At 36.3% G+C, this 26,986-nt stretch overlaps 1 protein-coding gene across 2 annotated transcripts in view; it reads left to right on the forward strand.

The window, feature by feature from the left end:
* Positions 1-26,022, forward strand: part of MAP4K5 (mitogen-activated protein kinase kinase kinase kinase 5) — a 117,599-nt gene extending 91,577 nt beyond the window's left edge. For both annotated transcript variants that reach the window (XM_066344341.1, XM_066344340.1), the window contains exons 24-32: positions 3,445-3,559; positions 4,246-4,304; positions 6,717-6,820; positions 7,180-7,357; positions 11,326-11,394; positions 15,751-15,843; positions 19,125-19,195; positions 21,614-21,669; positions 24,397-26,022. In XM_066344341.1, coding sequence (XP_066200438.1) covers positions 3,445-3,559; positions 4,246-4,304; positions 6,717-6,820; positions 7,180-7,357; positions 11,326-11,394; positions 15,751-15,843; positions 19,125-19,195; positions 21,614-21,669; positions 24,397-24,484 — 833 coding nt within the window. In that variant the 3' untranslated portion in view covers positions 24,485-26,022. The remainder of the gene's footprint in view (positions 1-3,444; positions 3,560-4,245; positions 4,305-6,716; positions 6,821-7,179; positions 7,358-11,325; positions 11,395-15,750; positions 15,844-19,124; positions 19,196-21,613; positions 21,670-24,396) is intronic.
* The last annotated feature ends 964 nt before the right edge of the window (positions 26,023-26,986 follow it).

The raw sequence follows: 26,986 nt of genomic DNA on the forward strand, positions 1-26,986 counted from the left end.
CCCTTTTACTCGTCAGCCTCCACTGTCACTATTCTTGCCTTCTGTTAAGAGTTAACAGTTGAAGGGAAAGAACCAGAAGATCTAGCTGCTTTCTTTCTGTTAACATTGAGCCAGTTACCCTCTCTCAGCCTCAGTTTTCTTAATTGTAAAATGAGAACGATGGTAACAACAGCCTCAGAAGTTGCAGTGAGGACTGAATGAGATGATAACCAGAATGCTTGGAAGATTCTATAGATGTGTCCTGGTAGAATTCCTATTATTCTGGAGCACATACTGATAATCTTGGACTGATGTGTTAATAATTTTTTATTTTTCAATTACAGATGACATATATTAGTTACAGGTGTATACCCCAGTGATTAGACATTATATAACCCACTAAGTCAGCGGTTCTCAACCTGTGGGTCGCGACGCCGGCAGGGGTGAATTTCCAATGGCTTTAGGCGACCCCTTTGTTTTGGTCATTCGACCCCCGCGGGAGTCGCGACCCACAGGTTGAGAACCGCTGCACTAAGTGATTATCCCAATAAATCTCATACCCATCTGATAGCATACATAGTTATTAGAATATTATTGACTATATTCTCTATGCTGTACTTTACATTCCCGTAATTATTCTGTAACTACCAATTTCTACTTCTTAATCCATTCTTAATAACTTTACTGTTTTCAGCCATCCTCCCAACCCTCCTCCTACCTGGTAGCCATCAAAATGTTCTCTGTATCTGTGAGTCTGTTTCCCTTTTGTTTGTTCATTTATTTTGTTTTTTTAGATTCAATTATTGATAGCTGTGTATTTATTGCCATTTTATTGTTCATGTATTTAATAGTTTATTTTTTCTCCTTTTTAAAGAAGACCCTTTAACATTTCATGTAATACTGGTTTGGTGGTGATGAACTCCAGGAGCCTTTTCTTGTCTGGGAAGTTCTTTATGTGTCTTTCGATTGTAAATAATTGTTTTGCTGGGTAGAGTAATCTTGGTTGTAGGTACTTGCTTTTTCATGCCTTTGATTATTTCTTGCCACTCCCTTCTGGCCTGCAAAGTTTCTGTTGAGAAATCAGCTGATAGTCTTATGGGAGCTCCCTTATAGGTAACTAGTTGCTTTTCTCTTGCTGCTTTTAAGATTCTCTCTTTTTCTTTAAGCTTTTGTATTTTAATTATGATGTGTCTTTGTGTGAGCCTCTTTGGGTTCATCTTGTTTGGTACTCTGTGCTTTCTGGACTTGTATGTCTATTTCCTTCACCAGGTGAAGGAACTTTTGTCATTTTTTCAGATAGATTTTCCTTTTCTTGCTCTTTCTCTTCTCCTTCTGGCACTCCCATGATGCAAATGTTGGTATGCTTGAAGTTGTCCCAAAGGCTCCTTAATACTATTTTCATTGTTTTTGGATTCTTTTTACTTTTTTTCTTTTTGCTGTTCTGATTGGCTGTTTTTTACTTCTTTATATTCCAACCCACTAATCTGATTCTCAGCTTCATTTACTCTATTTTTGAGTCCCTGTAAATTATTCTTTATTTCAGTTAGTGTATTCTTCATTTCTGACTGGTTATTTTTTGTGGTTTTTATGTCGTTTTTCATGCCATTGAAGTTCTCACTAAGCTCCTTTGGCATCCTTATAATTATTGTTTTGAGCTCTGTATCTGTTAGTTTGCATGCCTTCATTTCATTTCATTTTTTTTCTGAAGATTTCTTCTGTTCTTTCATTTGGGGCATGTTCTTTTGTCTCCACATTTTGGCTGCTTCCTCACGTTGTTTCTATGTATCAGGTAGAGCTGCTGTGTCTGGACTGATGCTTTAAAGTCTTATAAACAAAAACAGTTCCAGAGCAACCTATTCTAATTTTGTTCTTGTGCTTTTCTTTTTCCTCCCTCCTTCCCTCCCTCCTTTCCTCCCTCCCTCCCTTCCTCCCTCCTTTCCTCCCTCCCTCCCTCTCTCCCTCCCCGCCCCTTTCCTCCCTCCCTCCCTCCCTCCCTCTCTCTCTCTCCCCTCTCTTGCTTTCTTTCCTTTTGGTTGATGTTGAGGGTAAGTTCATAGGTGGTAATTTAGGCTTTTAAAAAAATTCTTACCTACCAAAACATTTTTTAAAAATATTTTAGATTTAAGTGGCTACTTAGAAATTTGTCGCTTGCTTTCATTCTGATAGTAGAGCTAATGACAGTGTTTATGAAGAACATATTATTTGATTGTGCATAAATGACTTCTAAAAAGCTGGAGTCCTCAAAAGAGTATTTAGTCTTTTTGATTCAAAGTATGTTTTCCCCAGATTTTATTTACTTTTGTTCAACAAAGTATTTATTATATTATGAAAATAAACTTAAACTCAATTCTGTTTCTATTACAGTTCTGAATTGTTTATGTATAAGATCTCTTTCCTCTGACACTTACTGCTTTTATCCCTGTTCATACATGTCTATGGAAATAAGCTTAAAAACCACATGGAGTACATCTCATATATTTATAAAGTAACTAAAGAAAATAAGGAAAAGTTACCCTCTTAATTTCTTTTTATACTCGAGTTAAAGCAATCCATAAAATGTGTGTGTGTGTGTGTGTGTGTGTGTGTGTGTGTAGATGTATGTGTATAAATAGGATGGAGCAAAAGTAGGTTTACAGTTGTATGTGAAACATTTATTCTTGTAGTATTATTTATTAATATATTATTTTCCATATGAACAACTATAAACCCACGTTACACCTGTATATATAAAATTTTCTAATACTAAAATGATAAATACTGTTTTGTGTTGTTATAGTACTATACCATGTATAACAAGGAATGAGAAGATGTTTTTGTAATACGTGTCCATGCTTAAGACAGCTATAGTTTTGATTATATGGAAATAACCCTATATGGAAATAACCCCATTATTTCTTATTATTTCCATATAATAATTGCTGTTTGTTATCTTTGCTTCATGGATTGTAATATTAGTTTGCTTTACTTTTCTTAGTATTTCAATCTATCATGTCATTCACAATCAGTTTTAATTCAGGTTATTTTGATAAATTATTATAAATAGGTCTGTCCCAGAAATAACATAATACAGTGTTATAGAATTTTCCATGTTATACAAAAATAATAACATGCACCTTATTGGAATTCAATCCATTGTACAATGATGTTTAACAATTTCCCTTTCTGTGATGGCTTCATTAAGGTTTATTATGTTATAGCCAGGTCACCTATTAATCAGACTATACCTAATTTGTGTATTAAACACAATTGCCAACTTTCTTAAAACTCATTTTACCTAGTCTCTTTCATATTAGTATTAACTGAGTTTTTGTATGTTTGTTTGTATGTGTTTTTCTGCATTGCTTGACTTTTCTGCATTGCTGGACTCCTCATTTTAGAAGGTAATTATGTTTTCTTTTGCTTGAAAATTATATTTTTTTCTGCTGTAAATGATTCTAATGAAAATAACATGTTTCTCTTCTATAGGAAAAACCTTTCAACTCTACTCTCATAATCTTATAGCTTTGTTTGAACAAGCCAAAAAACCAGGATTAGCTGCTCATATTCAAACTCATAGGTTTCCAGACCGCATACTACCAAGGTACAAAATAATTATGATTCTTCTGGGAGGGAGGGGAATTAGTATTTCTTTTTAAAACAGCCATTAATTTTGCCCACTAAAAAACTTTCTTTGGCTTAATTTTGAAAGATTACACTATCATACATGTTATCAAAAATTCAAAACAGTACTATTTCCAGGAGAATCATCTATAGAAGTTGTTTTAGTGCTTATTATTTTATTTTAAATTTTCAGTTACTTACTTTGAATATTATTTTGTGTTAGTCTCAGGTGTACAGTATAGTGGTTAGACAATCATATACTTTACAAAGTAGTTCTCCAGTATTTCCACCACCCACCTGGCACCATACATAATTACCGCAATATTGTTAACTATATTCCCTATGCTGTACTTTACATTGCCATGGCTATTTTGTAACTGCCGATTTTTACTTCTTAATCCCTTCACCTCTTGTACCCAGTCCCCCAACTCCCTTCCCTTCTGGCATCCACCAGGTCTACTCTCTGTGTCTGTGAGTCTGGTTTTATAGAAGTTTTATAATACAGATTCCTAGGCCCTGCCTCAGTCCTATAAAATCATACTTTGGGGTCCAAGTTGAAGACAGTTTTTTAAAAAAGCTCCTTGACTGGTTCAGATGTAACTGATTCACAGATCACTGTTGGGAAACCATTACAGAAAGTACATTTATTTTGCCTTATGTTTTCAGAAAGTTTGCTTTAACTACAAAGATCCCTGATACAAAAGGCTGCCACAAATGTTGCATAGGTGAGTAAATGCTGTTTCTCAAACTGATGTTTAGAATTTCTCCCATCTTTAAAATTATCTGAAGAGACTTAGAGTATCAAATAGGAAGGAAGGTAGACTTTATATTTGTTTAATTAATTAAGGGTCCATTGAAGCACAAGAATATATAGGGGAACATGGCAGAAAAGTACTTATAGATAATAGTCCTAATGCTTCATCAGAGCATAGTGTTCCTAGTTTTTATAAATTGTAGTCCCCGAGTCTATATATCTGCTAATATTCTACTTTCATTTAACAGTTACTGCTTAGTGCTTTATGAATATTATTATTGCAATTTGGTCAACTGTGAAGTCAGATTTAACAGTCCACACATGAACACATTCGCTTCTTTTTTTTTTAGTGAGAGAGAAGGAGAGACAGACAGGAAGGGAGAGAGATGATTAGATCTACTTATAGTTGCAGCACCTTACTTGTTCATTGATTGCTTTCTCATATGTGCCTTGACTGGGGGGCTCTAGCTGAGCCAGTGACCCGTTGCTCAAGCCAGCAACCATGGGATCATGTCTATGATCCTACGCTCAAGCTGGCGACCTTGGGGTTTCAAACCTGGGTCCTCAGCATCCCAGGCCAACGCTGTATCCCCTGCACCACTGCCTGGTCAGGCTGAACACACTCTTCAACCTGATTCCAATTGCAAATTTGGGAGTTTCGAAAAGCACCCTCGTGTTCAAAAATTCTCTAGAAGAACTCACAAAACTCACTGAAAGTGGTTCTCTCTATGGTTATGGTTTATTACAAGGAAAGGATATGAGTTAAAATAAGCCTAGGGAAGAAGTGCATAGGGCAAGTCCAGGAAGAGTACTAAATACAGAGCTTCTGTTGACCTTTCCCTGTCGAGTAATGGACAGTGTTACTTTTCTGGCAATGTGTATGGCAGTATTCATAGAGCATTGCCAACCAGGGAAGCTCATTCAAACCTCATTGTCTAGACTAGAGTTTTATCAGGGCTCCATCACATTGGCATAATTGATTGCCCAGAAGGCTGATCTGAGTATCCAGCCCCTCTGGAGGTCAGCTGATACTTCCTGACCCAAACCCCTTCCTTAACTCACACAATTGTTCTTTCTGGGATGACCAACTCCCCCTCACACTCTCCGTGGTTGCTAGCCCCCACTGTAAATCATATTGTTAGACTCTCCAGTGACCCAAGATCCTAGGCAAACAAAGATACTTCTGTCAGTTATGACATTTCTGAGGCTTAGTGAGCACTCAGAAGGGACAACAAAATGTAGACATCTTTTTGGGGAATGTTAAATTCTGTACTGTATACTTACCTCATTTAACCCTAAAACTACCCCATGATATTTGTTAAGTCACTAGTAATCAACAGAACCTGGGGGTCAGACCCAGTCCATGACTTTAGATCGTGAGCTCCTAACTTCCTGTTTATTTTTGTTTGATCAGTAAGCTTACACATAGATCTTCATGCCACATGTTTCTATAGTATACTCTAGTTGTAAATAAATTTTGGGAGCAATTTTGAGGGGAGAGTCCGTTTTATATGTTACTACTTTCCCAAGATCTGTGACTCAAGAAAGGTCTAGAAGCTTAAAATCTAAGATATGAATCCCTAAATATATTAAGATAGAGCTTATTGCAAATAATTACTTTTATAATTATTCTTGATGGGAGTAAAATTGTAGAGAAGGAAAAACCAATAAGTTTTTGTAGATTTGAGCCAAGGAAGTTACATCTTTTAGTAAGATGTAAAATAATTAATTATTTTCACCTTGTTTTAAGTACACAGCTGTAAACTATACCAAAAAATGAAGTCATAGATTTCAGTTGCCTCCTAGACCTTCTTGTCTAAATTCTGCCTTTTGATTAATTTACTTAAGCAGCTCTTTAGGTTGCATACTAGTTTAGGTGTTTTAGTGCTTTTAATACTGTTCTTCTAAAAAGTTTCTATGTTTAAGGATTTGGTATATTAAAGATAATTAGAAATAAATGTATATACTTCTATAATGATATAAGAAAGTGAAAAGGAAAGGGTAACAGTAAAAAAAAATAAGAAGGTTATCTTTACTTTCTACCCACTCTTTCATCCTAGCGAACAGAAACAGTAATTTTCCTTTATCAGCTAAATAATGGCTTAATGGCTTCAAATAGTTCTTCTTCCACCCCCGGGAAGCCACATTTTCTTGTTTTTCCCTGTGTACATTAACATTGCCTTTATTAAGATGAGTTAGCTTCTGGGTGAATCTAGCTTTTAACTAAACTAATTTTTTTAATATCTTTATTATTATTTTAATTCCAGTTTATATTCACTAATATTTTACATTAATTCCAGATGTACAGCATAGACATAAACCAATTATGTTTTCATGTAAAGGTATTCAGCATTTTAGCTGTATCTATTTTGCTTCCTTCCAGTCAGAAACCCTTATACAGGACATAAATACCTCTGTGGAGCTTTACAGTCTGGGATTGTTTTACTTCAGTGGTATGAGCCAATGCAGAAATTCATGTTGATAAAGGTATATATACTTTGTTTACATTTTTCTTCTTTAGAAAATACTAATGTGCAACTGAAGTTAAAATTTAAAGATTCTATGTACGGTTGACATGTTATCTATTAATAGGCCTTTCTTTGGTTTAGGGGTTTTTTGTGATTTCCTTTTTAACTTATGTTAATAAACTTTCAGAAGCATCAGAGCCATAAAGATGGATATGACCAATTCTCTAAAACATATTTTGTAGATTTTAATAATCTTTGTCTTGATCATTTTTAGGATTAGATCAATCAAGTAAATGAAAGCCTTTCCATTGACTTTATTCAGGAACAGTATGAATAGAGATTGCTTCTAAATTATTCTTCTCTTGTTATTTTTTGCAGCACTTTGATTTTCCTCTACCAAGTCCTTTGAATGTTTTTGAAATGCTGGTGATACCAGAACAGGAATACCCTATGGTCTGTGTAGCTATTAGCAAGGGTACAGACTCAAATCAGGTAGTTCAGTTTGAGACAATCAATTTGAATTCTGCATCTTCATGGTTTACAGAAATTGGTGCTGGTAAGTGTTTTTTACCTTATGTTAAAATATTGCTTTTGGAAGGGGGAGAATGGTTTCAACCAATATGGGGTCAAATAAACACTCAAATCATAATTTCCCAAGGATCATGTATATACAGTTCATGATCTCTATTTCCTGAGGCAGTGTGATACAAATTATTTTACCAAGGAAATTGTTAATGATATGTATGTTTTCTAAGGTACTGGTGTGGGGAAAAGTAGTTTTACAGTTGTGAGTACGCAAAACACAGTTTATTCTTGTAATTTTAATTATTGATTTGTATTTTTTCATATGAACAGCTGTAAAACTACTTTTGTCTTCCACTATATTTTTTAAATTCTATCAGTTTCTCAAGCAAAGAGATTTACCTTTTTTTTTCTATCAATTTTTCCCACTATATTTCTTTTTTTTTTTTTTTTTTTTCTTTTTTTTTCTGAAGCTGGAAACAGGGAGAGACAGTCAGACAGACTCCCGTATGCGCCCGACCGGGATCCACCCGGCACGCCCACCATGGGGCGACGCTCTGCCCACCAGGGGGCGATGCTCTGCCCATCCTGGGCGTCGCCATGTTGCGACCAGAGCCACTCTAGCGCCTGGGGCAGAGGCCACAGAGCCATCCCCAGCGCCCGGGCCATCTTTGCTCCAATGGAGCCTTGGCTGCGGGAGGGGAAGAGAGAGACAGAGAGGAAGGCGCGGCGGAGGGGTGGAGAAGCAAATGGGCGCTTCTCCTATGTGCCCTGGCCGGGAATCGAACCCGGGTCCTCCGCACACTAGGCCGACGCTCTACCGCTGAGCCAACCGGCCAGGGCCCCACTATATTTCTTAAAATCATTGAGTTCAAGCACTTTTCATGAGTGACCTCCAAGTTTTACCATTTAAAGATTACAGGGACATAGCTCTTGCACTTTCTGAGAATGGTTTATTAGCTTAGGATTTTATCAGTCGTTAGCGAAAGTTCAGAAAAGGTTGGGAAGTTTATTTCAAACTTTAATATTTGAACAAATTAATCAGTTTGTTTTTTAAATCTGTGTAGTAAGTGAAATGAAGGGGACCTTCATTTTGCCTGTTTACTGCTTATTGTGTATTATTTGATCATTTGTAACCCTAGGTTTATGAAGACATTTTTACATAAGCAGTCAAGCAAGCTTTAGTTAATAGCTATTTCATTACTGACTCACCTTGTGAAGAAGTCTAAGGTTCATAAGTTTGATATTTCTTATTAAATACCTTTAGCTTTTGACTATTTATAGGCTTAGAAAAACTCTATACAGTTCAGCTTTTGAAGTTAATGTAGAACCACTAATGTCACTTTCAGAGTTAGAATTAGTATAAACTAATGGTAATCCTGGTAAAAAAAAAAAATTTTTTTTACTTTATTTATTTAAAGTGAGAGGAGGGGAGATAGGACAGATCCCCACATCAGCCCCAACTGGGATCCACCCGGCAACCCCCATCTGAGGCTGATACTCAAATCCACTGCGCTGTCCTCAGTGCCAGGGGCTGATGCTCAAACCAATCAAGCCACTGGCTCCGAGAAGAGAAGAGAGAAAGAAGGGGGAGAGGGAGGAAAAGAGAAGCATTTGGTCGCTTCTTACGTGTGCCCTGACCCGGTATTAAACCTGGTACGTCTGCACACTGGGCCAATGTTCTATCCACTGAACCAACTGGCCAAGGCCTCTGGTAAATATATTTAACAGTAGGCTTTTGGGGTGCAGAGAGGCCTCGTTTGTAGCAGGCCTGTTTCTGTGGTATAAATACTCCCACCAGGGCCAATTTCAAACTACCAACCGGATGTTATCTGGCTTACAAAATTTCTAAATTTAGCAACCCAGTATAAGCCAGTTACAGCATACACTAGACAATGTCAGTCTCTTTATGGACCAAGTCATAATTTCCAGTACAATAAGGAATGTATTCTCTGCCTTCCCACTTCACCTGTACCCCACATTTCTTTTTAATTTGTTTAATACTTTTGGTTGAGTTAGATGCATACCTTCCTAGTGTAGCTAACAGAAGAGTACAAATGACATTATTTTAGTACCATGAAATATTAGTAGCCCAAATAGAAATGTGTTTTTATTGTGTAGTCACTGCATAAAGAAGAATAATATATAGATCAATTTATTTAAAAACCAAAATCAGGCCCTGGCCGGTTGGCTCAATGGTAGAGTGTTGGTCAGGTGTGTGGATGTCCCGGGTTCAATTCCCAGTCAGAGCACAGAGGAGAAGCAACGATCTGCTTCTCCACCCTCCACCCCCTCTCTTCTCTTTCTCTCTCTCTCTTCCTTTCCTGCAGCCATGGTCAATTGGAGTGAGTTGGACCTGGGCGCTGAGGATAGCTCCATGGCCTTTGCCTCAGGCCCTAAGAAGAACATGCTTGCTGAGCAGTGGACAGAGCATCACCCTCTAGTGGGCTTACTGGGTAGATCCCAGTCAGGCACATGTGGGAGTCTGTTTCTCTGTCTCCCCTGCTCTCAATAAAATTTTTAAAAAATAAAATAAAAGCCAAAATCATTTTTGGCAGACAGCCCCAACTTTTTTTTTTTAACTGGTTAGTATATAATAATAGTCTAGGGCAGGCCATTTCATATAGTTACTAATGTGTGCTTGCAGCTTTCTTCTGTGTGATATATTAGGTTACATTGCTCAAGGCTAGACATTCAGAGTCCTCTTGTGACATTTGGGGGGGGGGGGGCTTGAAAGTTATTTTCGTTGCTTGATTTTTTAATACCTGTACAGTTCTACCCACTTATAATATTTTTTAGGCTAAACTTAAAGTAGACCCAAAACTACTTCCTGAGGAGAGCCAGAACTCTGAGGGTAGTCATCCAGGTCACCCTCAAGTAGAGATTGTCCTTACTAGGTTTCTCCATTTTCACAAATGATTGTTAATCCACCTCCCAGCTGTGCTCATTGTTGAGTTGTCTCCCCCAGAATCTCACCTTGATTAGGCAGCAATTGTAAACAGTTCATATGAACTCCTGTTCCAAGCATATTGTCAGCACTCCATAAATATTTGTTGAATAAATGCATGGACATAAATTTACTGAGAAAAACTATTTTGGAGTGTTGCCGGAGGGACCAACAGTTTATCAATTCTGTCTACTTTAAGTCCTCTCTATGTATGAGCTTTGGAAAGTCTAGAAACACCCCAAAATAATATATAAAACTTTGTGTTTACATTTAGATGTGCATTTTTTAAGGGAGAGGATCTATGGGCTTTTCAGATAAATGCAGTTAAGAGTGATAGCTCTAAATAATCTAAAATCTTTTATCTAGACCATTCAAGCAATGAGACCCTAAATTGAATTGTTTTTTACCAAAAATGTTGTGCAGAAATGCCATCACACACACACACACCGTCACATCTATTAGCAGATATTAGGAGAATCAGGCCTGCAGATATCAACAGTGATAAAACACTGTTGACAGCATTGATTATTATATTTCTCAGTGTCCTCTTCAAAAAGGAGCTCCCACCTACATGCACACACACAAACACCAGGAAAAGTTATGTCTGATCAGTTCTATTAATTTTTTTTTTTGCTTTTTTTGAATTACTGGCTTGTTTTTATCTCAAGGATGCTGTGATTCATCTAACAGGTCTTGTTTCCATCTTTCCATTGGTTACTGTAAAATGCAGAGCAAATTATAGTCACTGGATCACTTGCATCTTACTTTCTTTTCTGTATTTACCCTTTGCTTCATTGTATTTCTTTAACTGACCTTTCTAGAACTAGCTGATGTGTTAATTAACTGAATACTGAGCTTTTTTCAGCTCACTTGCTATGCTTCGGACTTAATGTTTGTTCTAAATCAACCTACATACATTTTTTTACAAAATATATAATTCCGTGTTGAATTTCAAAGACTAGTTTTAAATCCAGAAAAAGTCAGAATTTGTGTTTTCTAAGCTCTTGTTTTTAAAGCATGTTGTATAACTATAACCTTGTTTTCTTCCTCCCAAGGTAGCCAACAGTTAGATTCCATTCATGTAACACAATTGGAGAGAGATACCGTTTTAGTGTGTTTAGATAGTAAGTACTATTTTAATATTTATTCTGAGTATACTACTTGGTATAACAAATCTTTTCATGGAAATTATTTTATTGAACAATAATTGAAGATTTTTACTTTTTCACCTTAAGTGGCCTTGTTTTATTGATGAAAAACCTAAATTGGCTACAGATAGAGTAAATAGTAATTAATAGATCTGTTTGTCATTATTTTTCTCTGTGACTTTTCTCTTTGTTTGGCATACTTGGAAACATTGTAGTAGAACATTTTGCCATAACCTTGGGGTAAAATTCTGTGTAAAACTATTTCGAGAGTTTTTTTCATATCTCGTTATAATTAATGAAAAAATAGAAGGTATATAGTCATGCACCACTTAACAGCGGGGCTACTGAGTTCTAAGATATACATCATTAGGTAATTTTGTCATTGTGGGAACATAAAAGTGCACTTACACAAACCTAAATGGCATAGCCTACTACACACCTAGGTTATCTGGTACAGCCTATTACTCCTCAGCCACAAACCTGTATAGGTGTACTGTACAGCACAAGATTAAGTCAGACACAAGAGACGCTGTGAACATCAGATGTATATGTAACTGCTGCCAGCATAACACAGTATACTGTTTCATAGAAAACAGTTGTTTTTGTTTGTTTGTTTGTTTTTTTATAATTTTATTTTTTTAATGGGGCGACATCAATAAATCAGGATACATATATTCAAAGATAACATATCCAGGTTATCTTGTCATTCAATTATGTTGCATACCCATCACCCAAAGTCAGATTGTCCTCTGTCACCTTCTATCTAGTTTTCTTTGTGCCCCTCCCCTCCCCCTTTCCCTCTCCCTCTCCCCCCTCCCCCCCCCATAACCACCACACTCTTATCAATGTCTCTTAGTCTCACTTTTATGTCCCACCTATGTATGGAATAATGCAGTTCCTGTTTTTTTCTGATTTACTTATTTCAGTTCGTATCATGTTATCAAGATCCCACCATTTTGCTGTAAAAGTTCCGATGTCATCATTTCTTATGGCTGAGTAGTATTCCATAGTGTATATGTGCCACATCTTCTTTATCCAGTCATCTATTGACGGGCTTTTTGGTTGTTTCCATGTCCTGGCCACTGTGAACAATGCTGCAATGAACATGGGGCTGCATGTGTCTTTACGTATCAATATTTCTGAGTTTTTGGGGTATATACCCAGTAGAGGGATTGCTCGGTCATAAGGTAGTTCTATTTTCAGTTTTTTGAGGAACCACCATACTTTCTTCCATAATGGTTGTACTACTTTACATTCCCACCAACAGTGTATGAGGGTTCCTTTTTCTCCATAGCCTCTCCAACATTTGCTATTACCTGTCTTGTTAATAATAGCTAATCTAACAGGTGTGAGGTGGTATCTCATTGTAGTTTTGATTTGCATTTCTCTAATAACTAACAAAGATGAGCATCTTTTCATATCTCTGTTGGCCATTTGTATTTCTTCCTGGGAGAAGTGTCTGTTCATGTCCTCTTCCCATTTTTTTATTGGATTGTTTGTTTGTTTGTTGTTGAGTTTTATGAGTTCTTTGTATATTTTGGATATTAGGCCCTTATCTGAGCTGTTGTTTGAAAATATCATTTCCCATTTAGTTGGCTGTCTGTTTATTTTGTTATCAGTTTCTCTTGCTGAGCAAAAACTTCTTAGTCTGATGTAGTCCCATTCATTAATTTTTGCCTTCACTTCTCTTGCCTGTGGAGTCAAATTCATAAAATGCTCTTTAAAACCCAGGTCCATGAGTTGAGTACCTATGTCTTCTTCTATTTACTTAATTGTTTCAGGTCTTATGTTTAGATCTTTGATCCATTTTGAGTTAATTTTAGTACAGGGGGACAAACTGTAGTCCAGTTTCATTCTTTTGCATGTGGCTTTCCAGTTTTCCCAGCACTATTTATTGAAGAGGCTTTCTTTTCTCCATTGTGTGTTGTTGGCCCCTTTATCAAAAATTATTTGACTATATATATGTGGTTTTATTTCTGGCCTTTCTATTCTGTTCCATTGGTCTGACTGTCTATTTTTCTGCCAATACCATGCTGTTTTGATTGTCGTGGCCCTATAATATAGTTTGAAGTCAGGTTATTGTAATGCCCCCAGCTTCATTCTTTTTCTTTAGGATTGCTTTGGCTATTCGGGGTTTTTTATAGTTCCATATAAATCTGATGATTTTTTGCTCTATTTCTTTAAAAAATGTCATTGGAATTTTTATGGGAATTGCATTAAATTTGTATATTGCTTTGGGTAATATGGCCATCTTGATTATTTTTATTCTTCCTAACCAAGAACAAGGTATATTCCTCCATCTCATGATATCTTTTTCGATTTCCCTTAACAAACTTTATAATTTTCATTATATAAGTCCTTTACATTCTTTATATGTTTATTCCTAGGTATTTTTTTGTTGTTGTTGCAATTGTGAAGGGGATTATTCTTTTGAGTTCGTTCTCAATTGTTTCATTGTTGGCATATAGAAAGGCTATTGACTTCTGTATGTTAATTTTGTATCCTGTGACCTTACTGTATTGGCTTATTGTTTCTAGTAGTCTTTTTGTGGATTCTTTGGGGTTTTCGATGTATAGGATCATATCATCTGCAAAAAGTGATACCTTTACTTAGAAGAAGAAACTTTTAACAGCAGTTTTTATTTCAATTTTGCTAGCAAGTCTACCTTATTTTTATGCACTGAATCCTGCAAGGTGAAATTCACCTAGACTTGGAACTATGTTTGAAACTTGGCAGTATTTTCTATGTTTGATCCATTCAAATATTTTTTAAATTACTGAATCTGCCTATAGGTGTCCAGGATTATTTTATAAATTGTTGTACTGTGGAATTTGCCTGTTTTTCTGTCCTAACTTCTGTTCTCTGAAAGGTACCCTAGTGCAGTGGTTTTCAACATTTTTACACTTGGGGACTGGTGAATATAGAATTATTTCGGGAATCGCTAAGGCAGAAATCACCCTAGGCATAAGCAAATTCAACTAAGATCACTGAGTAACATCAGGGTGGTTAACTCTTTTCACGGACTGGTCCTTGGACCAGCGGTTGAAAAACATTGCCCTAGGGCCTTGGTCAGCAAACCGCGGCTAGCAAGCCATGTGCAGCTCTTTGGCCCCTTGAGTGTGGCTCTTCCACAGAATACCACGTGTAGGCGCTACCTCAATAAGGAATGTACCTACCTATATAGTTTAAGTTTAAAAAGTTTGACTCTCAAATTTCAATTGTTGTACTGTTGATATTTGACTCTGTTGACTAATGAGTTTGCCAACCACTGCCCTAGTGGATTTACCTTACAGAACCATAAAGATCATCTAATATGAGAGATAAGTAATCCAAAACTCAGAAGTGTTTCATTCACCACCCATCATTACTTTCTGAAGTACTTCTGATTCTTGGAATACTAACAACATTGGAGTATTATTTGATTGCCCTTAAAGTCAATTTGATAAATTATTTTTTACCCAAACAAATAGAAAGTTCTATACTGATTGACCAAATAATGATAATCAGAATTCAATTTTAATAATGTTGAACCTTTAATGCTAAATTCCTAATACCTTCTGAGACATCCAAGGAAAATAAGTGGTGCCTAGTTCATTTTGTTGATTTATATATTTTATCAAAAGTATTTTTAAAAACCTTTGATAACTAAGCCCTCTATTTCCCAGTTATTCAAGGTAATGAAGTGTTGACTTTCTTGTGTGTTTTTGAGGAGCATTGTAAGACTTCAAAAATTAAGTATCTACTGTGCATTATAAATCAGTTTTAGTAGGCACCAATGGAGATAGGCATGGAATCACAAATCGCGTCAGGCAGATAAGAAAGCAGTAATGAGAAACAAGTATATAGATGAAAGGGAAATAAATTATGTATAGTCCCCATTCCAGAATTGACTTATAAATTGTGACCCTTAAGGGTACCACTTGTTGTCCCTTTGTTACAGTAGTACTTGATACTAAAGTTATGGATGACTACAAATACACTTATCCTATGTTATGTGATTTGTAAGGGGGGAAAATCAATTCTTATTGCTAAATACTTAGGCACCAAGGTGGCCACTTTTAAAGAAATACTATACTTTTTTAAAAATGAGAAGTGTTTAATATATACTGTATAAAAAAATAGCAGTAGAATTGCCATTTACCAGAGGAAGTTCTCTTATATATATTATAAAACATATTAATGACAGTTTCTCACTGGGCATGCTTGAATCAAAATAAATAGTTGAACTTCATTAAGAATATTGTTCTATATCCATGTAAATCCACATATCAAGGTAAATTTATTTTAACAGATTTGGATTTCCAGAGTTGACTTCCTTATTCTTTTTTTAAGAATTTGTAAAAATTGTAAATCTACAAGGAAAACTAAAATCAAGTAAGAAATTGGCCTCTGAGCTGACTTTTGATTTCTGCATTGAGTCTGTAGGTAAGCCTTTTCTTTTCCTTCCTTTTCTTGTTTTTAAATAATGCTGTTAGAATGTTTGGTTCTTTTGTTCATTCTGTACCTAGGGTTGTCTAGACTAGCACCGTCTCATAGAAACTCCTGTGTTATAGCAATGCTCTCTGTGCTCTTAAATATAGTAGTCATTCACCACACCTGTTAAATAATTGGAATATGGCCAGTGCTACATTTTAGTTTTAATTTTTTTTATTTTAATTAATTTTAATGTGAAAGCCACATGTGGCTAGTTGGTATTGTATTGGACAGTGCAGGTATAGACAATAATAAGTCTTTTATTGTTGTTTTCTAAGTATTTAAAACTTGAAATCATTTTTTAATTTTTGTTTATTCCCTTTGCTGCATCCAAGTGAATTATACTTCTCCCAATTCTTTCCATATCATGAAGGTATTTGTGTGGTATGATTGATGGTATTAAATAGGCTGTAATTCTTTGCCGTGTAAGATTGTGCTTGGTGTGTGTTGATGGCCTATTTCCATATAAGTATTGTAACTACTTTTCCACAGGAGTTGGAAACTAATATGCCATTTTAATTTGCTTCCTTGTCAATGATTGTTTTGCTCTATAAAACTCATTGGTTTCATGGTAAAAGTACCTCGTTGATTATATGTTATTATTTTTCTCAGGGATGATAGAATTTAGGAAAAAAATATTGTGGCTGGAAACACTGAATAATATATGATATGATTCTGCCATAAGTCAAAAGTAGATAAAACAAAGTTGGCGATTTTTATTTGAGCCATAAAAAAAATTTATATTTTTTTGTTAACTAGAGTCAGCCACTAAATTCAATAAAAAGGAAAATATATTTTTATCATTAAATATATATGCTTTTAAATACATATTTTTTACTTTTTAGAAAAGTTTTTAAAAATATTTTAATGGTTTCTGAAAGGATTTTGCCCTGTCGCAAAGTATGTTTAATCCCTCTGTGTAAATAAATACCTTATATAAATATAATTTGCTTATGATTGAAAAACTTATTTATTGAAGCGGAAACCCTAAACTTTTGATAGACGTCAGGACAGAAGGAATTTTGGAGCTAGTTTCTTCCTCTGCTTTTGCATGCCAGTTTCTAAGATTTAATATTTTCAGTAGAGAGCCAGACATGGAGATCTTTGTAGTTCCTCATTTTAACTGAAACACACTGGTACCTCAGCTTTTTTTTTCATATGTGCCATATTTCTTAGGGAATTTTAATTGTTACACAAAAATGTATTCCTCCTATGCTCTCCCTGTCAGTGAACCTTGGAATAATTACAAGGATCCTTCTGGGTAAAAAGAGTCCCTTTAAATCACCTTTTAAAAATAAACCAGTGACATGGTTTTGTATTCATCACAGTTAGTGAGACTTTTTATTGTAAAATACTTTTATTTTTATTGAGCAAAATTATGTTTCCAAGACATTCTTTTTTCTTTTTTTAAGTGAGAGGAGGGGAGATAGACTCCAACATGCGCCCCAACTAGGATCTACCTGGCAACCCTGTCTGGGGCCACTGCTTGAATCAACTGAGCTATCCTCAGTGCCCAGGGCCAGTGCTCAAATCAATCGGAGGGAAAAAGAGAAAGAAGTTGGAGAAGGAAGGGAAAAGGAAAAGAAACAGATGGTTGCTTCTCATGTGTGCCCTGACTGGGAATCAAACCTGGGATGTCTGCATGCTGGGCCAACACTCTATCCACTGAGCCATCTGGCCGGCTCCAAGAGAGTCTTACATTAACTTTTTACAGAGTTAGTGTTCTCATAAAAAAATACAGTTTCAATCACTTTCTCCCCTTTACTAGTGTAGGGCATATGGCTAACTTCCCAACAATTAAATGGGTTCTCTCCCTCATTATTTCTCCCTCGTTTGCTGCTACCTTACTGATTCCAGCCCCCTGCCAGAAAGAGCCCAGAGGTTCCACTGCCTCCTCCAATTGAAGGACCTGCCCACTCTGTTTCTGAACCACTAAGTGACCCCACATGGCTGCCTTATTGGGCCCAGGCCTGTGTTTGACACCATGCAGGGCACAGCAAGAATAGATTTCCCGGCCCTGGCCAGTTGGCTCAGCGGTAGAGCGTCGGCCTGGCGTGCGGGGGACCCGGGTTTGATTCCCGGCCAGGGCACATAGGAGAGGCGCCCATTTGCTTCTCCATCCCCGCCCCCTCCTTCCTCTCTGTCTCTCTCTTCCCCTCCCGCAGCCAAGGCTCCATTGGAGCAAAGATGGCCCGGGCACTGGGGATGGCTCCTTGGCCTCTGCCCCAGGCGCTAGAGTGGCTCTGGTCGCGGCAGAGCGATGCCCCGGAGGGGCAGAGCATCGCCCCCTGGTGGGCAGAGCGTTGCCCCTGGGATCCCGGTCGGGCACATGTGGGAGTCTGTCTGACTGTCTCTCCCCGTTTCCAGCTTCAGAAAAATACAAAAAAAAAAAAAAGAATAGATTTCCCTCCAAGACCTTCAGGCCACACCAAGGGAAAATGGGAGGTTGGGGTAGGAGGAGCTGTGGCATGCCGCACAGTAGCCATACTGTGGGGTCATGGTCATTCCTGAATCTAAAGCTGTCAGGAAGGTGTGTGAACTTGGCTTAAATCTGTGAACCCACATGTAGGCCAAGGGGTCTGTAAGGCCAGGATGCTCCAGAGGCCTGAGGAGGCTGGGAACCACTGCAGTGATTGCTGTATCTGAGAGCCCCTCCAAGTAAGAATTGGCTCTAAGATCATAAATATTCAGTGTGTGATTAAACTTTGGATTCTGAGACAGGTTTATTTATTTTAATTATTTTGTAATAGGGAAAATGTGAACATAAATAAAAGATGTTTTCTTAATAGCGACTTCTAATTATATGACTATTTAAATAACGATGTTTTTTATTCAGAAAGCCAATTATATGGTTTTATTATTTTGTTCACCTAAGGAAAAAGATAATATATTAAAGAAAAATTAATATACTGGTTTAATCACTATGTTGTACGACTGAATCTAATATAATATTGTATGTCAACTGTAATGAAAAAAGTATTTTAAAAAAAGTTAGTGCATGTTTAAATGAATGTCTGTGATATATATCTTTGGAAACTTGTATGACCCAACTCAGTAAGTTAATTGAGTTTAGGTACAGCCTGGCCACAAAAATGTTGGAAACTAATGGTCTGGAATTTTGCACCAAGCACTTGGATAGCCTTACATTATCACTTATTAAAACAGTTAAAGAAAATGTATAATGAATTACTTGTGCTGTATTTTAGTCTCATTTCTCCCTTATCTTTTTTTAGTATGCCTTCAAGACAGTGTGTTGGCTTTCTGGAAACATGGAATGCAAGGTAAAAGCTTCAAATCAGATGAGGTAAGGTTTCTCAGGTTCCCTCCTGTGATTCTCACTAAAGATTTTAAACACTGAAGTGTTTATTTTATACAATTTCTTTCTGAGCCCATATTTCTGTTTAGTGCCTTTAATCCTGTGAACTGATAAAGCAAAAATGCTAGTTTTTTTCCTTGAGATGTTCAGGTTTGTATTGTAAAATACTCAGTGGCCACAAGGAATTTTAAAACGTGAATTTACACAATTTCAGTCCTTTAATTTCATAATTTTTAAATATGGTTACTAAGCTTGCTAAAGTTTTCTAATTTGATAAGCCTTTTCCATAATCAAAAAGTATATAGCTTCTTTTTTAATACTGTATTTAAATTTTAAATTGATATGTATTAGATCATGAGACTAAGGAAAATCTAAGAAAATTAACTTGTTTAGTAAATATTTTGAGTACCAACTGCATGTAAGACACTATTATTATAGCACTATAAGACATAGGAGAGCATAATTATAAATAATTTCAAACCCTTTTAACATCTATATTCCTGGCACTTCACAGATATTAGCTCTTTAAGGTTTATAATCCAGTGGGGTTAAATACTATCCATATTTCCATTTTTACAGGCACAGGGTGGTTAAGTAACTTGTCTAGAGTTAATATAGCCTGTATTTGGAGGGTCTCCAAAAATCACTTTTAGCTGAGATAAGCAGGATATATTTCATGCAGGAGATGGGGAACTTGGGCTCCCACCTTGAGAAGGAAATCTTAATAGTTCAGACAGTACTGACAAAGACATTTCCCATTTGTGTGAGTACCTGTGTAATTCTTGTATGCCATGGCCTCACATATATGTGGACTTATTTTAAAGCTTCAAGTCTTTTATTTGAATTCCTGTAGTTTTATCCACACTCACTTTTATTTGTAGGTAATTGAGTATTTTCACCTCTTATATGAATGAGGAATTAGAATCCTTCCAAGAGAAAATGACATAAATTTGCTGTCTTTGCATATGTCAGATTATCTAGTTACTGGCCTATGTCACTAAACTTCACCAGGTCCCTGCATTTAATGAAGCCTACAGCCCTACTTACTGCCATAAGATTAATTGTCCTTAGATGCTACTTTGTATCACTCCCTTAGTTAGAAATCTATAGAAGATACCTGTTTTTCACCATATCAAGTATAAATTTATATCCTATTTTTAACTCATCTTGCTTACCTCTTTCTGTTAATGTTCTCATAGTCCAGTTTGGGCCTTGCTATAATATTAATAAAGTATTCATCTATTCCAGTCCACAATGTTTGGAATACTTTTGAACTTAATATTCTGAAAATTAGCTCCACCTAGTATAGCACCTAATTTATTTTCTGATTCAAGTATATTAATTCTCTTTTAGTTACAGTACAAATTCATTGATAACAGACTATATTTATGTTTATTTTATATCCACACTGTAGTAGGTTGGGTTCCTACAAAAACTGACTTTAAGACAAGGACTCAAGAGCGGGTAATTTACTTGGGAGTAGATCCCAGAAACAAATGGAGTGAGGACTATAAGATGGAGAGGGCAAAGGGCCAATAAGGAGCACAGTAATAAATTGGTTCCCACTACGGGAAGCCAGGGCTTAATCCCATTACCACCACTGAGGAGCAGGTGTCCCCAAACTACGGCCCGCGGGCCGCAATGCGGCCCCCTGAGGCCATTTATCCAGCCCCCACTGCACTTCTGGAAGGGGCACCTCTTTCATTGGTGGTCAGTGAGAGGACCACTGTATTTGGCAGCCCTCCAGTGGTCTGAGGGACAGTGAACTGGCCCCCTGTGTAAAAAGTTTGGAGACCCCTGCTAGAGTGTACCTCAGAATTGACTCATTTGAAGGTGGGAGATCTGGTGCATTTATAAAGAACTGCAATTCCTTTGGTTAATGATTGTCCCTGGGGGTGTAAATTCCCCGCGGTTCAGTATGTGCCTGTGCCTGGCTGAGTGCATTCAACGGCTTTGGAGAAGACAGAGCAAAGGACCACAGATCTGCCGGTATAAGACACTGGCACATGGGCGTGCCCACCACAGCTCTGCTGAAATCTGCACTGTGACATAGAGGAAAAAGCAGGAGCTCTGCAGTCTAGTGCACCTGTGTTCAAATCTCGGGTCTACCATTTACGGAACCTTAAGTTACCTAACCTCTCCAAGTCTTCATGTGGTTTTTTTCCTCCAGTAATACAGGAATTATAATACAAGAATTCTTCTAGGGAACGTGCCCAACCCATAACAGATGTTCCATAAATGTTTTATTTCTACTAATAGACAGTCAAAAAACTACTTCCTGAAATTGATTTCATTTGAGGAATTAAGTCTATCAGAAATTATTACTGTTTAATAATTGCTCTATTTAAATTATTATTTAAACAATATGGGAACTAAGGTATTACTGATAAGTATTTTCTCTCATAGGTTACCCAGGAGATTTCAGATGAAACAAGAGTTTTCCGCTTATTAGGATCAGACAGGTAAATATATTGTTGTCTTAATTACCAAAGGAGTTTGGTGATTGTATTCTTAATTATACTGTCAGCTTGTGTTTCAGACAAAACTCTTAGAGGGTTTCTCAACAACTTTATTGATAGAATAATATTTTAATTAGTTGATTAAGCAATCTTTTTTCAGTGTGAGGATCTTGATTCTAGAGATAGTTATATTCACCGAAGACAAAATTTGTGTAATACAGGTATTTATGTCCCTAGTACCATGACACATTTCAAGCTCCTTTGTTTTCATCATTTCTTCCTGGGATGTTACCCTCTATTAACTATTACTATATATAATCCAACAAAATATGCACCTGTGGCACTTGCTTTTATATCAGAAACTATTTCACTCACTTTCTGAGGTCAGTCTAAATTAGGGGGAATTATGTGGGTCTCTATGATCAAAATGAAAGACAAGTTCCAAAACAATGCCATCTCATGGAAAAATAGAGTAGTTTTTGTTCCCCAAAGTCTATATTGTCTACCTTCACAACTAATGAAATACCCACTTCTTCCTATTTTTTCACCAAAAAAATTGTTACAACAGTAAAATTGACTGTACTAGTAGTATACATCAGTCCTAAGCTGAGGATTGAGAACCTTTGGTCTTCAGGTTCAGTCTAATCACAAAATAATTGCTAAATATATATTACATTTAAGAAAAGGGGCATGGTGAAGTTAGGACTCCATAAAAAATTTTAGGAGACTTTTGTAAAAAAAAAAAAAAAAAAAAAAGATTTTTTTGATAAATGGCAACTAGTGAGTAGAAGAGGTAAGTCCAGGCCCTGGCTGGTTGGCTCAGCGGTAGAGCGTTGGCCCAGCGTGTGGAAGTCCCAGGTTCAATTCCCGGTCACAACACACAGCAGAAGCACCCATCTGCTTCTCCACCCTTCCCCCTCTTCTTTCTCTCCCACAGCCAAGGCTCCATTGGAGCAAAGTTGGCCTAGGTGCTGAGAATGGCTCCATGGCCTCCGCTTCAGGCGCTAGAATGGCTCTGGTTGCAACAGAGCAACACCCCAGATGGGCAGAGCATCGCCCCTAGTGGGCATGCCGGGTGGATCCTGGTCAGGAGCATGCGGGGAGTCTGATTGCCTCCCTGCTTCTAACTTCAGAAAAATACCAAAAAAAAAAAAAGAAGAAGAAAGAAAAAAGAAAAGATAATGGTGACTTAGTAATTAATCCTATAAAAAAACAAAGAAGTAATTGGAAGACCACCTAGTTCAAGACTCCAGAAAGGGAGCCTCTTTTTTTCTCTAGCAAGGATTGCCAAAAGAATTGTGGATTATTCAGTGATCCTGGCGCAAATAACACTTTAACAAGACATAGTCAGAGAGAATTCTGCTTAATATAGTATAGGCATCATAAACCATTTCTCTTAGTTACTTCTTTCCGTCCACCCACCTCCTACCCAGAATTTTCTCTTTCAGCCATTCCCTTTGTCTTTGTCCATTCTGTCATGGTTGACTCTAAAAAACTACCCCTTTTTTTTTTTCTTCAAATCATTGCTTTGTTCTGATTATCTTACTTGATTTTAAGATATATATCTTTTTATTTTTTCTTTAATATTTTAAAGTGTATTTTTTTTTTACAAGGACAGAGAGAGAGTTAGAGAGATAGGGACAGATAGACAGGAACGGAGAGAGATGAGAAGCATCAATCATCAGTTTTTCGTTGCGACACCTTAGTTGTTCATTGATTGCTTTCTCATATATGCCTTGACCACAGGCCTTCAGCAGGCCGAGTAACCCCTTGCTCGAGCCAGCAAAGCTGGTGAGCTTTTTTTTTTTTGCTCAAGTCAGATAAGCCCGCGCTCAAGCTGGCGACCTCGGGGTCTCAAACCTGGGTCCTTCTGCATCCCAATCCGACACTCTACCCACTGTGCCAATGCCTGGTCAAGCTAAAGTGTATTGTTTAACTATAGGTATTTGTGTCTAAAAAAAAAGCCCTGAACATGTCAAAATATTAATGGCTAATTAACTCTGGGCAATTGGATTATAGATCATTTTCCCCTCTACTTTTCTGTTATACATAATATAAAATATATATTATTTTTTATTGTTTTCATTACAAAAGTCATAATATGCTAGTTGTAGAAAACTCATACACTGGAAAAATATGAAGTATTTATGCAGTTTCCCCTCCCAAGAATTTTTTCTCTGTATGGGTACATGGTTTTTCATTCTGTTCTCAAACCCCTTGTCTACAGTGTAAATCCTGTGGTGTGGCACTTTATTGATTTTTCTCTAAGTTAGTCCTTTGATTAAACTCTTTCCCTGCCCTTGTTCTGTGAACAAAGGATTTACACCCCATGTCATACTTTTTATTAACTTTTTTTTTCAAATACCTTGAACAATTTGAATGGCGGTCTCTTAGAAATCCTGTTTTATTCTCTCAGCCCTTCTTCTTAGTATATGTTCTAAAACTATTTATACTTTATGAGTAAGCCAGTTTGTTTTTAGTTGGAATAAGAGAATGAAACTGCCCTGAAATGTTTTCAATATTTTATATTCATAAGTTTATCAGTTCTTACTTTGTTTTTAAGCTATAAAATGTAAAGCTGAACTTGACTGTACATTTGTGATATTGATATCATATAATTTAATGAGAATGTAAACAATGATATTCTTTCCTGGTTTGATGTCAGTATTTGAAGCGTGCAATCTCTATTTTTACTCTTAACACAAATCTTTTGTTTTGGCTTAATTGCAGGGTTGTCGTTCTGGAAAGTAGGCCAACAGAAAATCCTACTGCGCACAGCAATCTTTACATCTTGGCTGGACATGAAAATAGTTACTAAGCAACAGAACTGATCTCAAATGACAGGAAAATGAATATACTCCATTGAAAGTAAAAGTATCTTAAGGAAATTCAGTACAGACTACACTATGATTTGCTTTAATTGTTATAGGTTATATCTCAAATGATCTGTACTTTAAGGTAGTATTTTCTGTAGCTGGAAACAGCTGTTTTATCTCTTGCCACTGTGTGGTGGTTATATCAAGTTTGCTTAATAAAAGCTATGAGATAAATAGTCCTATAGTTCCAGGAAGCCCAGTCTTTTTTTAAAAAAATAATGTTTGTAACAAGGGTGCCATGATATTTTTAGATAACAACTCATGTGATTATCTTCCAAGAGATAAATTTAGTGACAGTTTTCTCATTTTATACCATGTTTTATTATTTCTTAATGAACATAATTTGATGAAGAAATTATCAAATAAGCCTTTCACTTTTACATTGGCCATTCTGTATGTTTTTGTAAAATAGAATATTTAATCCTTATTTATTAATCTCTTGCTGGAGTGGTGTAATGTATCTAACTTTTATCAAAGGAGGGTTGCAGAGCAGCTTAAAATTTTTTATAATGTATAAAACTTTTGTTTGCCTTTTAAAAGTAGTTTGAGGGGTTAAAGACAGTGTGTTTGCAGATTCAGTATGTACATGCAATTTTGTTTAACACAAGCATTTTATAATATAATATTACCCAGAATTGCCTTAAAGGGAGTTTTGTGTTTTGAACTACAAATAGCTGTAGGGGTCATACAGAAGATATTGATGATGATTGAAATATTGTTAGAAAAAGTATGTATGTCTAGATATGATTACCATGTGTATGTATTCTTGACAAGCAGTATAATATACCTGTGATTTTTTTTTTTTACATTAGGGATAATGCATAAGAAACTAATCTTCATATATATTATCATCCCTAATGTAGGGGGGAAGTATTTAACTGCCCATGATATGTAATTTACATATACTATACCAGAGGGGAAACTGTAAAGCAGCTACACATGTAATCTTGGGTTTTCTACATAACATAGGTATTCATTTTGAGTAGGTTTAAGAAAAAATTTTTTAAATGAAATTGAGTTCTTGATGGGATAGTATAAGTAAGTATTATAAAACCAGCATTCTAAAAATAGGAGTTAATAAGGCCATTTTTGAGTTTGCTTCTATTTTGCTATTGTTAGTATTCAAAATTACAGTGTCACATTGGTACCTGTTATCTTAATGTACTCATTGAGGACCGTTAGCATTGAGATGATGAACAAGGGGTTAGCAATAGCAAACTATAGATTTATTTTGAGCCATTACTTGAGAGGAAAACAGTGTAACTATCTCATTTGGTCTTTAACAGTTCTGTAAAAATAGGTATTATCATCTCTATTTTTCAGATGATGAAATAAGAGGTTAGCAAGGTTAAGAGACCCAATTCACACAGCAAGTTAGTGGTTGAGCCAGACCATGAGTCTTGTGACTCTGTTCTTTTCACTATGCATTATGCAAATCATAAAATGTTATGCAAATAAAGTGTTGTCCCTTAAAAATGAATATGATATGATTTCAGTAAGTGTGTGGCTGTTTATTTGGGGTATGTTACATGGGGCCTCTGGACTGAAGGACACTGGATATAATAGATGGCAGGGGACCACGCTCAAAACAGAAAATATTTACATACTGAATACAAAAATCAGTATCCTCCTTTCACTGAATTATGGCAGCCAGAGTCTTCCCATCCTAACAATATTGGAAGAGTCTTCTCTGTGCAGTCTGGCTAGTGCAAGTGGAAGGACCTACATAGAGCCTGACCTCAGGGAATCCCAGCTAAACTACCCAGCTAGATAACTCTACAGTGAAAATCATACATACTTGACAAGCCCCTAACATCCCATGCATCCAGAGCTTCCAGGTAGTCTTTTAGTCCTATGCTATTAAAAATGATTAAACAGCCCTGGCCAGATAGCTCACTTGGTTTAGAGCATCATCCCAAAGTGCAGAGGTTGTGGGTTCAGTCCCTGGTCAGGGCACATACAGGAGCAGATGGATTTTCCTGTCTCTCCCTTCCTCTTTCTCTCTCTCGCTTTCTCTAAAATCAGTACAATAAACATTTTTTAAAAAATGATTAAACATCCAGCAGTTATAAAACATCTGAGGAAAGCCTCTAATATGAAAGTGAAAAACAACTGGAAAAGAAAAGCACTTAGAAGAAACACTATGCAGGATGAAAGTCAAGAAAAGAGTATCTCCAGAAAGGAGTTAGAACTGTGCATCAAGTGGAGGATACTAAAAAGAGGATCTTCTAAAAAATAAAAAGAGCTCCAAGAAAATATGATAGCATACCTGAGTAATTCAACAAAAGGTTTATAATGTTGAAATTTATTAGAAGATCAAACAAAACAAAACGGAAATATTGGAGGAAAAAAAGAAAATCATAGCAGCCCAGGAGGCCCCAAATCCATCTCCTACATATCCAAAAAAAAAGAAGAAATCATATTTCTTCCAGTACTGAAGAACT

Source organism: Saccopteryx leptura, chromosome 6, assembly GCF_036850995.1.
Source record: "Saccopteryx leptura isolate mSacLep1 chromosome 6, mSacLep1_pri_phased_curated, whole genome shotgun sequence".
Classification (NCBI taxonomy): domain Eukaryota; kingdom Metazoa; phylum Chordata; class Mammalia; order Chiroptera; family Emballonuridae; genus Saccopteryx; species Saccopteryx leptura.